The sequence below is a fragment of the Solea solea genome, chromosome 7, assembly GCF_958295425.1.
Source record: "Solea solea chromosome 7, fSolSol10.1, whole genome shotgun sequence".
Taxonomy (NCBI): domain Eukaryota; kingdom Metazoa; phylum Chordata; class Actinopteri; order Pleuronectiformes; family Soleidae; genus Solea; species Solea solea.
The window spans coordinates 28,048,400-28,063,267 of record NC_081140.1 but is presented as its reverse complement, the minus strand read 5'-3'; the positions used below and the strand labels follow the sequence as shown (position 1 = coordinate 28,063,267).

Below are 14,868 nucleotides of genomic sequence, written 5' to 3'. Positions count from 1 at the left end.
TCGTGATTTTTCCCCGAGCTTCCTTTTCCGACAAATTCACCATGAACCACCGTTGTTGTCTGCAGCATGGGGTTAAGTGCCATATATGTATACTCAAGGACATGTACAGACTAGCAGGGCCAGGAATTGTACCCCCAACCTTCCAAAAAAGTTGAAAGACGACTCACCCTACCACTGAGCCACCATGGCTCAATCCTAACACCTCACTTTTTTAATACTTTAACTTTTAAAGTACATTTGATATTGGAAAGTGACTTATATTTAAGTAATATTATAAAAAGTGACCTCAGCTTCTACCAAAGTTTTCATTTTCCCTTTAAGGTACTTTATACAAGATACATTTAAATTTAACCCTTAGAATGCAGAGCATGTATAAACGTACAGTATATACAGAGGCTATAAAAATATATAATAATATAGTGTCTAATATTCTTTTTTCCAGCACAGCCTTTAGATAATTTGATGAAATGTTCATTTTTACCAACTATATAAACACACCTGAGCAAAAAGTACTCAAATGTTTGAAATTTGGAAATATGTCACAGTTCAAAATTCGCTTGGCTCTTTTTTATGAACAAAAGGAAAAGAAATGCTGTCTAATTTTGTGATTTCTGTACAGTTATCATTACTTTATATCACTGCTAAAAATGCGATATAAAATTAATCATAACTTTGACTCAACAACACATAAGACGGAAAAAAAAATAATTTTTAAAGCCTGAATATGTGACCTATAAACACACACCACCAAATACAAGCCACATTAGCGTGCTACATCGCAAACAAATGATGGACATTATATTAGTCATGACGCCATGTAGACAAGGATAATTAAAAAATTCATTATCATGACATAAAACCAATGATCCTAGACTAAACTAAACAAGTCTGAAAATGACCGACCTATCTGTGCTAAAAGAGAGAGAAAAAGATTGAGAATCATATCCAGGATTTGGGGAATCGTGACACCTCTAATAATTATCCATAAAAAAAATTCCCAGATGCACAAAATCCTCCTCTTTGAAATGATTGATCTTCTTTTTGAACCTATAGAAACAGGCACTCTCCCACACACACATACACGAAAATGGTCTCCAACAGAAGAAGTGATGATTTGTAATCATTAACAGGATGAAAGACATTCTCTGATCCTAACAATCCTGCAGCAGGGAGCTGATCCTCTGGAATGAACTGCACCTGTTTCACAGGCTTTATCCTCTGGATTTTTTCCTTTTTTCTTTTTTACACACAATGAGGATTCAGGTCCTCATTGACCAAAAGCCCATTAGTCATCAGCCACTCGCTCAAACTCCCACAATCCCCGTCTTTATGCTGTCGCCTAATGACCGAGGCTCCTTTTCTTAGCCACGTATCACAATATTTGAGTTCAAAACAAAAGATGACTCCTTTTTCTCGACGCCTCTGCTGCCCCCCCCCACCCCCACCCCTGACCCCTCATCCACTCATCCGCTGACCAAACAGGAAATCCTTTCTTCACCAGCTGTACTTTCTGCCTGAGTCATCGCTAAACATCAGCAGTTCACTCATTCATCCTGCTGCACCAGCGCAGCCTGGATAATGATGCACCCATAAATGACATTAAAAGAAGTCCCTGCATGACCTGTGACGGTTCACTTTAACTCGTTCCTCTGGTGATGTTTGCTGCAGCCAGCAGGGGGAGAGCTTTCTGTTCCAATGTTGTGTTGAGCTGCAGGTGAAGCACAGCAGAAAGGCTTCAACCAGCTGAGCAACACATTATCTGTGTTGTAATGATGCTAAAGTGGCTTTAATTATCGTCTCTGCAATAACCATCACACACAGGTCAAACTCAAGCACTTTTAAAACCTTTTTCCTTCTTACAGCTTTGATAGAGTACAGATTTATACAAATACATACTCATAATAATTGTTTTAAATGTCATTGGTGTTGTGATATTTGTATTTTGTAACAGCAGCAGGATGGAAAAACAAGTTTGTCGTGTGTCTATAAGTAGATTTACAGAGTGAGTGTTTATTTTACAACCTGTTTTCATAAACAAACCACTCATAACTCAAAGTCACAACAGTTTGTTGTGAAATCAAGACGGTAAAAATAAAAAAACTGAAATAGAATGACTGTTTTCAAACACAGTTCCAAAAGAAACCGTTCAAACACTTTCAAGGATTTCAAGCACCTGTACAGACTCTGTATATGATAATATATATAAAATAATGTTGTTTTTCAGCACAGGCTCCAGGTTTTATTCTGACTGAGATAGATGTGAGTAAGCTAACTTGGATCCATGACATTGGCTAGCTTTAATTAGATATATGCTAGCTTGGATGGATAGATGCTACCTTAATCGATGGCTAAATATCTATCTCAAATAAATGAAAGCTAGATGGATAATCAGATAGCTAAAATAAATAAGATAAGATAAACCTAATTTATCCCTCAAAGGGGAAATTCACTTTTAACAGCAGCACAGGCTAGTTAGCTAACTTAAATAAATGATAGCGAAATGCCTATTAGCTAGCTTAAATACAGTAAACGATTGATAGATGGTTAGTCAGCTAGTTTAAATAAATAATTTCTAGAAGGCTAGTTAGCTAGCTAAAATAAATGATAGGTAGATAGATGGCTTATTAGCTATCTTAAGCGAGCTTAAAAATAGATAGATGGTTAGTTGACTATCTTTGGTTCATCCACAGATAAATGCTAATTAGCTAGCATAGATAGATAGATAGATATATAGATGTAGTTCATTGTTCACTAAACTGTGAAATGTTTTTTGTGTTACAGCAGGGTTTTAGGCAACTCTTAAAATAAATAAAAAATATGTAATCAAATATTAAATATAAACAGCTGTACAAATAGAAAATGTGGGAATAAAATATAGAATATTAAAGTGTAAATATTATATCACAACATACATGTTGTTTTATTTAAAAGTTGAACAGTGGAGTTTCTTTGAGGCGGTAAAGTGTTACTCGCTGACGCTCACAGATGTAATAAAAAAATAAAATAATAAATCGTCATCCGTCTGTCACTGACGATAAGTTGAGCAAAGAATTGTGACAACCATTTCTGTCACAAGATTCTCACTCTTGATCTGTGGTTGACGCGCGCTGACGACGACGGCGGCTCTGCAGACGTTAAAGATTTTCTTCTGTGCTTTAAAACTGACACCGGGAATAAAAATAACAAACACAACAAATACAACAAATGCATATCTGAGTGTAAACAAAACAAAACAAAAAAAACTTTGCTGGAAGAGAGGACGTGTTTATGTTAGTGGTGGCATTTTGTCTTGTTGTTGTTTATACTGTGTGCACATACATATATATGTATAATAAACAACCTCCACCGCTTTAAAATTGGTAAAGCTACAACTATAAATTAAATGTCAAATGTTAATTTTAACGGACTTAAATAAGTAGTCTTAAAATTTATTTTGGTGATAAAGTAACTAATTAGTTAAATTTAACACTATTCTTGAGTTTATTTGGTCCCAAATGGAAATGGTGTTAAATTTAAACGTTTTAGTTGAATTTAAAACACTTTCTGTTTAGGTTCTGTACATAAAAGGATTTTGTAGTTAGTCCACTTTTATAATTTAACAACCATTTAAGACAATTTCCTGAAGCTCTTATTCAGTACACAATAAAATGTTAAGTTTAACCTAAAAGTCAACACCAATTAAGACTAAATTAGGACTAAATCTACCCTGGAATAGTAGTAAATTTAACTTTCTTAGTTATAAAGTAACACGTTCAGTACACTCTTAAGTGGTTTTAAAATGAACAACAAATTAGTTAATTTGGTCTTAACTGAAATTAGCGTTAAATTTAAATATATCAGTTACATTTAAAACATTTCCTGTGTGGGTTCTTTACATAATGTTGCTTTAAAGACAAAGAATGTAATAGTTAGTCCCCTTTTATACTTTAACAACCATTTAAGACAAATGTCCCAATTTACTCATAGTTATTGTCTTTAGATCTTATTCAGGACACAATAGAAAGTGAAGTTTTAACCTAAAACGTCAACACAAGTTAAAACTAAATTAGGACTAAATCTACCGTGGAATAGTCGTAAATTTAACTTTCTTAGTTTTAAAGTAACACTAACAGAGTTCAGTACACTCTTAAGTGGTTTAAAAATTAACAACAAATAAATAAAATTTCACATTATTTGGTCCTAACTGGTATTGGTGTTAAAGTTAAAACATTCTCTGTAGGTTCTGTACATAGTGTTGCTTTAACTTTTCTAAAGAAAAGGGCTTTTCCAGTCTAATCTTTGTTAATAAGTGCAGAGGAGCTTCTTTACGGGAGAGTAAGCCTTAAAGTTGGTTGTCCTTGCCCCCTGCTTTCTCACCCTTCACCAAACAATGGCCCTGGGGGTTTAGGTTTTTAAGGCACTGGGTGACCTCCTGACCCTTGGCCCTGAATGGGGTAAATACCATGTAATCAATGGTTTGACTCAGCATTGTCTTCAGCGGGAGTAAACCTTTAACAGTGGGAATAATGATTTACTTTTCACAGGGACTCTGCCACGACGCAGAAAACATAAACATTTACTGCTGCTCGTCTCCGCGCACAAAGACTTTTTGGGACTCGTGGACAGTTTGATGTTTTCATGCAGTTTTGGCGTCTCCACTGCGGACGCACGCGTGATTTAGCACGCTCCGTACCCGTACATCTGCCACTCGCTCACAGAGCCGGCGGCCGGGGCTCTCACACTGCCTGACAAACAAAAACCATGTGTCCAGGCAACCAGATAGGATCAGGGTCCTTGTCGGGGTGAAGTGTTTGAGCTAATCCCTTCATTCACAAATAAGCGCAGCCTGTTTCCTTTCATGACGCAAACAAAAGTTTTCCCACCCCGAGAAACCTGGGAGTAAACCCCGCTGCAGATTTAACAAGAGATTGTTGCCCCGCAAATCTGTACAATTTCTCCTGTGTTGGTGTTAACTTCAGCGTCCACTGCTCAGCAGCAACAACAACTGTTGTTAACAAAAATCGAATCTAAGTTATTCTGCTTATGATGTGTCCTATAACTTTTTTGACCTGCGAAGGAGATTATTTCAACAAATTGTGAAAAGGTCACCAGTGTCTTTCTGCTTTGTTACTATTGCATTTCTATTTGGTCTGAAAAAATGTAATTAAAAATCTCAATTTGAAACAGGTAAATCAGCTTTTCTTAGTCATCAGGTCACAGTCATTGTCAGTTGTTATACTACGTTCCATTTGCAGCCCAGAACTCAGAATGTCCACCAAGTTCTGATTCCAAAATGACTGCCACCGTACAAAATGCTGCTACTTTTACCGTTAATAACATTTCTGTCGTGTTTATTTCACGTTAATCAGCCATAGACATAGTACATGTTTCATTTTAAACCGCAGACATGTTGCTAACGCTGTTCCGACATAAATGGAATGGACTCGCTTGAGAGTCTCTTGGACGAGAAGTGACTACTTCTACTACTTAACTCAAGGGAGTCCAGTCAACTACAGCTAAACTACTGAGGATGAATTTAGCAAATTCCAAAGCCTACAATTTACAATATTTGTACCTAACACAGCACGTGTGACTATTTTTTCTTTAATTAAATTCACACATGCTGGATGCAAGTTCTCATTTCCAAATAAAGTTATAGAGTAGTTCATATTTTTGACAGTATTTTCTGTGCTAATGCTAAATTACAACTATATTGGATACAGATTTGATCTAAAATAACTCTAGTAATAAGGCTTTAATGCTACAAAATGCCACTTTAAAAAAAAAGAAATAAATAATAATTGCACTAGGAATGAGCCTATATGATACTTGGTATCAGTATTGGTCCAATATTGAGCAGAATCACTATTGGATACCGGTAGGACAAATCGGCAAACATCCTTTATATCCTTTATACATACAGATTAAATAATTTGGTCCGTAAAATGTCACAAAATGTTTCCCAAATCTTGAAATGATGATCACAAACTAAAATGATTCTGATTGATTACATTTATCAAAGAAACCAGAAAAAACTTCACATTTAAGAAGTTGAAAAGTCAGAGAGACACAAACGCAAACCCATTAATCAATTATCAAAGTACTTTATGATTAATTAAGCAATTGATTAATAATGGACGAATTGTTTCAGCCCTAATTCAAATTGCTTAGATGTTAGATAGTTTCGGAAGGTGTAAAATCACTGATATCATTACCTGTTAATGACGGTGTTGGACATTAAAACAATATATTATACACTCATACAAACATACTTATAGGGAGTGTGTTCAATTTCTGCAAACAAACTCCAAAATATTACAAGCACACACAAACGTGTGTACCTAATAAAGTGGCTGCTGAGTTGTACGTCACCATGTCTAATATTAAATATCACAATTTCCCACCAAATCATGGTCGAGCATGTCAATCAGCTGTTTCCTGAGGCCACAGCCCGGTGCGCGCGTGTGTGTGTTTAACAGGGTGATATCAGTGAGTTGGCAGACTGTGAACACACACACACACACACAGTCATGCAGGCTACATTATGTGCTAGACCTCACATGACCCTGTGCATTCACTCCAGCGTGTTCATGCAGACAGCTCTCTCCTGTAGATGTGGCGGCTGGAGGAGCACACACACACACACAGATACTACAGTACCTTAAACAACCCCGAGCGCTCATCAGTGGACTGCTAATCTACCCGAGTGAGGAACAACCAACTCAATAATTAATGCAACAAGAGATACGTTGCTCGTGTTTAACCACCACTCCATGGAGCGGTTCATTCAGGTCACACTGTGAGCTTCATTCGCCTTCATTCTCAGAATGTTTACAATATTTTCTCTGTGTGTTCTATTTGTGTAAATATCAAACACACACACACACACGCACAGAGTTCAGTTTTAGGCTTGCACAGATTATAAGCGGGTATTAACGGGCGGGTGCAACAACAGGATGACGGACACTCAATTAGGCGAGCTAAAAGGTCTGCATTAAGAGAGGGGGGCCGTATAATAAAGCAGGAGCAGTAAGTGAACGGTCTACTGGACTGTTAAATTAGGGCTCGGACAGAAGGTGATGTTCTTCAGCTGCTGTTGCTGCGACGACACAGAGGCAAAGACTCTTTGCTTCTACGTTTTCATTTAAAAAAACGCGATTGTGTAGCCCGGTTTCATTTTGGTTCAGTACGGTATGTAGTTTTTTTTGCATTTCCATTAGGAATAATACCAAAATAACCAGATCCAACCATCAAATTTTGCTAAACCAAAGTTAAAATGGTACGCTACAGTCAGCTGATTGGCCGACAGACCAATGGCCGGTGTTTCTTTAATGCCTGCCAGTCTGTTCTCAAAAACCTTGGTGTAAAGTAGATGTGTCAGTAGAAGACTTTGTGGATCTTTTGAACCAAAATGGTAGCCTGGATAACTCCAGACTACAGATGCGTTCACACCTTCACTCCTTCTGAATCGAATCCTAGTCCGTTTGTTCGGAAAGTCTGGTTCATTTGGGGAGGTGTGAACGCGCAACCGAACTCTGGTCCGCCTAAAAACGTAGGTCTCGGTAGGATTTGCTGCAGCTCCATGTTTTGCTCTGATGTGGCAGAAACAGAAGTTGTCCTGCATTAAAACAACAGATGAGCGAGTTTTCTTGTTCACTGTTCGTCTTGTCGTCTTCAGTAAATATTTGATGCAGCGCCACCTCAGGCGAGGAGGGGAACACGTTATTAAAAAGGTTCAGTTCTTGTTTCACAAAAGTGTGAATACAAACTGGGACCGGTTAACAGACGTGTCTGCACCAAAATGGATTCATGTGGATGTAGCCTCATCCGTTTGGAAATGAAGTGATAAAATCACTAACCAGTGTGAGGTTAACTACCAGATTATCAATCACCGTTACCAAAACTGAAGCTTATCACAAAATTAAATCACTTAATTTAAATGTCAGAAAGTTTAAAGTCCAAATTTTAAGTGCTTTAAAAAAAAAAAAAAAGAAGAAATGAGGAGAAAAAAAAACACATTTCTAAAATGCCTAATAAGAAAAACGCTGTGTTGTGGCAGTTCTTCTAAAACTCGGAAATAACTCGAGGAACTTTTTAAATCCTCAGACATTTGGATTAGCAGATAAAGTCTGATGAAGTTAAGTCTTTGTGAGGTTTCTCCCAGACTGAAAATTAAAATTGAAATTGAAAGGATTACAGCATCAGAGTGATATTGGTGGTATTGGATACTTGAGGTTGTGATATTGAGCCATTACCACAACTAACTTGTTGTTTTCATGATTGTATAATGTGTCTGTTACTTTCTCGATTAATTTAGTTTGATCCATGAAAAATGTCTTGTTTTGTCCAGAAAGTCTAATTATTTTCTTTGTTATATGTAGAGAGCAAAGAAGCTGAATAATATTTACATTTAAAACACTGAAAACTCTTGTTTTCTATTAGTTTTACCTAAATTCTGTCACACTTTTGCTTCATTAAAGCACTTAAATATACATTTTTTACTTATTGACGTCATTTGGTAATATTTTGATGGATAACAGTTCTGTGGTTGAGTTTTCCTCAGAGTCTCGTCTCGTCTCACTCTGATGAAACAAACCCCTTTGTTGTCGTGCGAGCGATTCAGAGACAGATCCATTCTTTTTTTCTTTTTATTTTTGGGCTCTGACAAGTAGGTCAGAGAGGAGAGGAGAGTGTGACGGCGCTGTGGTGAGGAGTAAACTGCAGCACATGATGTTGTTTTCCCTCTCAGTGTTGGCATGCAGCAGAAGCAGCAGCAGCAGCAGTCGTCCTCCTGCCCTCAGGAAGTCCTCACGTACCCCCTCCTGCCCCCGCCCCCTCCCCCGTCTCCCTTTGATCTCCCTCCTCACAGCAGCAACCCACGGCTGTTCACCTCTGACATATCAGAATGGCTAAAAGAGAACGTTCACTGTGGAGCCGATGGGGGCCTTGCACCGCCACATTAGCCACAGCGTACAAGAGTTGAAGTCTCCCCCGAAAGTGTGTGTTATTTCCCCCTGCAGAGGAGGAGGAGGAGGTGGGCAGCACGAGCGCAGCTGCTGAGGCTCTGACAAGTGTTAATCTGCTAAGAGGAAACTCATTTGGCTTCACTGGTTTGTGCCACACGTGGCAAACGAACGGCATCGCCTCTGAAAACTCGCTCAAAAAAAATAAAATCAAGAGAAAGAGAAGTAGTTGCAGCAGTGTCGTCGTCGAACTGTTTCATTAACTGTAAAGAGAGAGAGGAGCGTGCGTCACGAGCCGTGAGAGTAATGCCCTCCTGTACCCTGCTCTGGATACAGTGCCAGGCACGGAAACTGAGCTGCGCGTGTTTACAACTTTGGTAAAGATAAGGGCAGAAACTTCTTGGGCATCGCTGACACCCCTCCATGTCCACACGCATTAACTATTCATACTGTGCGCATGTGTGTGTGTGCGCCACCTGGAGTTACAGTTACATGCCAGCGGCTCCTGAGAGGGTTATCACCTTTCTCTCACAGTAGCAAAAGGTGTGGATTCAGACACTTTGTCCGTTCTCATTCTGAAGTTTTGACATTTGGGATTCAACCGTGTAGTCATTGTCAGTTCTGGTAGGAGGAAATTCACATTCACATTCCCTGCAGCCAAAACTCCTTATACACGATAACAGCTGTTAAAAACACACGTGTGTTGTCTATTTTTACTTTATATGTGAACACAATTTTACAAAAACTGACAATTTTCTACTGAAGAAGAGCTGAAACTAGTGATTGAGATCATGAACTCAAGAAATAGTTGATAGATGAGCCTTCTTCCAATAATATCACAACACTCCAATAATGGACACTACTGGTGCTTTACCACTACATGGCTCTAGCTCGACTCTACTCGGTTTCTTTATTCAAAGTCTTTCAGTGGCAGAACAAAGTCTCATTTTGAAGTTTTGACATTTGGGATTCGACCGTGTCGCCATTGTCAGTTCTTGCAGGAGGAAATTCACAGCTGAAACTCCTTACTATTACTTTCTCGTCTATTTTTACTCTAGGACGTCATTTTCTACCGAAGATGAGCTGAAACTAGTGACCATGAACTTCTCAAGTATTAGCTTACTGACATTAGAAATCAGGTGACAAGTTTTCTTCTTCCAAAAATAAAATTTAATTTAAAAAACATGTAAGTTTTCAATAGTTACTAATTTATTAATAATTTTTTTTCCCATCTACTTGAACTCAACTTTATGACCAGAATGTAAAATGTTTATCTCTCACGCTGTCTGAAAAAGAAGTGACAAACTTGTGGTTTGTGGGCCTCATGCGGCCCGCCACTTCATGGTAAAGTTATTTCAGTTTATTTTATTTATTTTGCATCATAATTTATTTAATTATTTTTACTGTTTTATGTCGTTCCAAACCAAAATAAACCATTTTATTTGGAAATTGCGTGAATTAATGATTTATATTATTTCCATTGCCATCCATTATTGGCAAAGCGATATCATGACTGAATATCCCCCGTTTTTCCACTTGACCTGCCGCCTCCTGACCAGACTAGATGCTCATTGGCCCCCAGGTCATGTGACGTTGGGACCCCTGTACTAAAAGAAAGGAATTGGAATCATTCTAAATAAAACAAAATCCATTGTTTTAAATCAAACGCAGAAACTGAGCCTTGTCACACTTTAAAAGAAAAAAGAACCAGAAAACGCTTTAAATATCACATTAAAGATATTTATGTGAATTACGATAATTCGGTAATTCACATAATTTCCCAACTAACGTGTTTGTTCTGGTATGGAACAATAAAAAAATCATTAATGATGGAAAATAAATGTATAAATAACAAAAGCAGACGAAAATAACTAGGAGTCGGTCAAAATATAGATTTAGTGATATATCGTCGTTCTCCCCGTGCAATACGATAATTGAGACACCAGCCAAGATTGCGGTATTTTAATTAACAAATTAAGTCACTCTAAAGTAAACAGTTTCTGCCAGTTTCACTACTTAATGTCTCCTCATGGTGGCGCTACTCAAATGCATGCGTGAAACTTACAGCGGGATAATGGTGGAGAAAGCTACGTTAAGAGATGCTCCATCCACGTTCAATACATAGACTTTATGACCTTTGACCTTTGGCACATGTGGCCCTTGAGCCACGGGTTTGACACCTCAGTTCTAGAAGCTTCTTCCAAACTGTCGAGAACTCAGACAGAGAATCACAAGCTGCTCAGAATCAAACAAACTAACAAAAATAACTTATATTTGACTCATCGTCGTGCCAACTGTTACCGACGGGCACAAACTGGACGATAGATGTTGTTGTGAGAGGGTGAAAATGCAGCAGGTGACTGTGTGACACGTGTGTGTCTGTGTCTGTGTGTGTAAACTGTAACGCTGCTGCTGCTACTGTGACGCGGTGGATAAGTGGCATGCAGCGGCTGTGGGTGCCAGCAGATATTAAGTGGGTGATATGTGAGAGCGCCTCCCACCTTCTGTTGATAAATTATGGAGCATCATGACAGGAACAGTTTAACCCGGCGAGCATGACAAGCAAATTCAGAGCCAAGTTACTCAACGTGTGCACCGTGTGCATGTCGTCCAGGTCAAACACAGGCCGCGTTCACACCTGCTGTTTACATCCGTGCTGAGACATCCCATCATAAGTGGACACGGTAACTGCAGGAGGCTGAGTACCGTCCCCGAATTCCTGAATCAATTTGATTCCCATTCACGAGATCACAATTCAAAATTGATTCATTTAGAGGTTAAAAAAAACTAATTTCTGATGAACTGGTTAAGTTTGAATTGTGTTTATGGTTAAAGTTAGTGTTAGACATTAACTGGTTATAGTTAACACTTCATGTAGTCCGTCCAAAAGAATGGAAGTCAATGTTAAAGTAGGGCTGAGAGGATTTTGAATAAATATCTAATTGCGATTATTTTTGACTGAAATTGGAATTTGAAATTGCAAAACTTGTCCCGCAGTTTAGAGACAAAAAAACCCACACATCCGATATCAAAACTTGCGGTTTGATCGCGAATGGTGTAACATTACGAGTAACCATAGCGACAAAAATTGCAAAAAAGCTTAGAATTTCCACATACAAACGATTGGGAAACGATTTCAACCCAGCCCACTTTGGAGCCTCACAGTATCGTCATACTTTACTTGGTTGAAACTTTAAATGTGTCACAAGTCCTGAAACTCTTTTCACCAAAATCCACATTTTGATACCTATTACGTTTTTTACAAAATCGCAGTTTAAGTTTTATACTCTTTTTTTTGGACGTTTTTAGATTTTATGAGTGTGTATTGCGCCCACTAGAGTGGCACACTGCTAGCTGAGGTTCATGAAAATAATCACAACAACCTGTAAACAAACTCTTCTCCTGCCCACAATTTCCAACATACACATCTACATAAAAAACGTTGCTATGGTTGTTGACTAACTATGTGTGTTGTTTTCATTAAAATCCTTAAAATCACCTAAAAGCACAGAGAGTCAAATCTCCCATTGACTCCCATGTTAAAAATCTGCTTTGGAGTTTGTTAAAAAAAATTAACACGAGGGTGATTTTAAAACTCTCATTTCTCTGTCAATATACACTGGATTTTCACAAAGTTAAATGTGGGAGCTGGTGAACCTCCTGACGCTCACAAACCAAACATTTAATCTCTATCATCAACCGTTCTTGAAATACGACAACTTTAAAACACGTTACTTTCTCAGTTTTTCACTGTTTTTGGGGGCGGGGCTTGTGCAACCAGCAAGTTTTAAAGGTTGATTCCACAAAAAATACTGCTTTGTCTGAATACTTCAGGTTTTAAAGGTCAGTTCACCCAAACGTTACACCACTCATCCTCCATTACCAGCTCAGGTCCTGCACCTGACGACATTTGCACCATCAAAATTTCGCCACCAGTTTTTACATCATTATTGTCATTTTCATTTAATAAAAAAAAACAAAAACATATTTTAAATGATTTACTGTGTGATATTTGTGCAGATCTGTGAGGAAACAAATATATTTTGATGGTATATGATGTGTATAGGCCAGCACAATATTTAATTTTAAATGATAATAATTTAATTTTATGTGATAATACACAAACAAATCCCATCTTTAAAAGACATTTTACAGGTCTTCACCAATTTCATAAACGGTTTTAAGGGTTAAGACACAATTTAGGATTAGGATTTGAATTAGTGGCGTGTGTAAAGGGAGTTGTGTGTTATTGCAGTGTTTCCCAAACTTTCTTTATGAGAAACCACTTTTTAAAGATGGCAAACGACTGTGACCCAAGTCCCAAAATAAATCATTAGGAGAGCAAATTAGTGCATAATGTAGCAACTTATTTACAGCCATAACTGCAACATCTAATATCCCAAGCGATGACTGGTAAATGCATGATTTCAAACAAATACACATAAAATTAAATATATATATATATAAATAAATTTGCTCGGGGACCTAAGAAAAATCTCCCACAACCCATCTGTGGGTCCCAAGCCAGTGTTTGGGCATTTGTGTTAGTCCTGTCAGTACCTGTGTGTGTTTGCCTGTGGGCTTCCAGAGCATCTTCTGAGGAGAACGTTGCTCCACACTGATCGCACACCAACGCCTCTGCAGGAGCTGTAGAGAAAATCACATTTATCTTCATCAGACACAAACACATGCATATATGTGTGTGTGTGTGTGTGTTTGTTTGTTTTATGCACCTGTACAGTCAGTCAGTTAATATAACATTCAGAGAAAACAGGAGGAGTACAGGTCATTATTTCCAGATTTCACCACAGAGACTTAAAGACTCTATCCACATGGAAACAGAACTAAACGTAAACTATCGTTGTTTTGAAAAGGTTTTCTGTAAAACATGTGCAAACACTTTTAAAGTAAAGCTATATTTCAGTTTGTAAACAATCAAAGAAACGTAAATATGAGTTATCATCAAGAGAAAAAGACCAAACTAACTCCAAACATGAGGAAGAAGACAATGAAGATAAGGTGGGACTATAACATTAACGTTTACCCAGAGTTGTTTATTCATATTTGTTGTTTACACGAAAAACGCTGCCGTTTTTGAGATTTGCCTCCAGAAATGAGAGAAATGGGTGAATTACATATGAAACTATGCTGATCAAGATTGACAAAAAAAACACTTAAGGGGCAAAGACGGGAGGATTTTTGGAATTTAATTTCTTTGGCTGAAAGCCCAGAATCATGATAGTGTTTTTGCTCCTCCAGCTCTAATTGTTTCTTTATCTATTTTGCCATTTAATTAATTTACTTATATATTTATCCCCTTTTTCATTAGTTAAGAGGTGTCAAACTGGTGGCCCCCTCCAATCGATCACATGCGGCCCGACGCTTGATATCATGTTGTGCTGTGGTCAAGGCTTCGTGCCGCGGGATCATTTTTGTTCACTTGTAGAGCTTTCACATCTACTGTGAGAGTGGCACGAATCCTGGGAGTCTGTATATTTAAGTGTAGACATCCTCACTGACTTGAGTCCAACCATTTTTCTCTTCCTCCATCATGAACCACCTGTGTCTGGCTCTCTACAGTTGGGGAATCTCAATCGTTTTGAGTCATTGTATGAGGCGAAGTTCACGTTAAAGTTGACTCAACTTGAGCGAAACGCATAAAAGCGTGTTACATTTTCGTGTAATTTTTAGTGTGCAGTATGCGACACTTCAGAACGGTAAATCCTGGGTCAGGGTTGTGTTTTCGAGTGAGAACAGTACCCTGTGTGCTGATGGTGCGAGGTGTGTGCTGATGGCCGCGTCAGCCAAGACATGTAGCGTGATGTAACAACAAACACAACTTTTTCTTCTTCTTAGTGGTAGAGAGCTATTTAAACCTGCCTTTACTTCCATGGGATATTAGCACCGATCGCAAGGGAGTGACGTT

At 38.1% G+C, this 14,868-nt stretch overlaps 1 protein-coding gene and 1 long non-coding RNA gene across 2 annotated transcripts in view; one reads left to right on the top strand and one right to left on the bottom strand.

The window, feature by feature from the left end:
* LOC131462877 (uncharacterized) overlaps positions 1–14,868 on the top strand; it is a 59,834-nt gene that overhangs the window by 31,981 nt on the left and 12,985 nt on the right. The window lies entirely within an intron of this gene.
* Positions 1–14,868, bottom strand: part of zbtb16b (zinc finger and BTB domain containing 16b) — a 37,816-nt gene that overhangs the window by 10,912 nt on the left and 12,036 nt on the right. Inside the window, exon 4 of the mRNA XM_058634410.1 lies at positions 13,503–13,589. Coding sequence (XP_058490393.1) covers positions 13,503–13,589 — 87 coding nt within the window. The remainder of the gene's footprint in view (positions 1–13,502; positions 13,590–14,868) is intronic.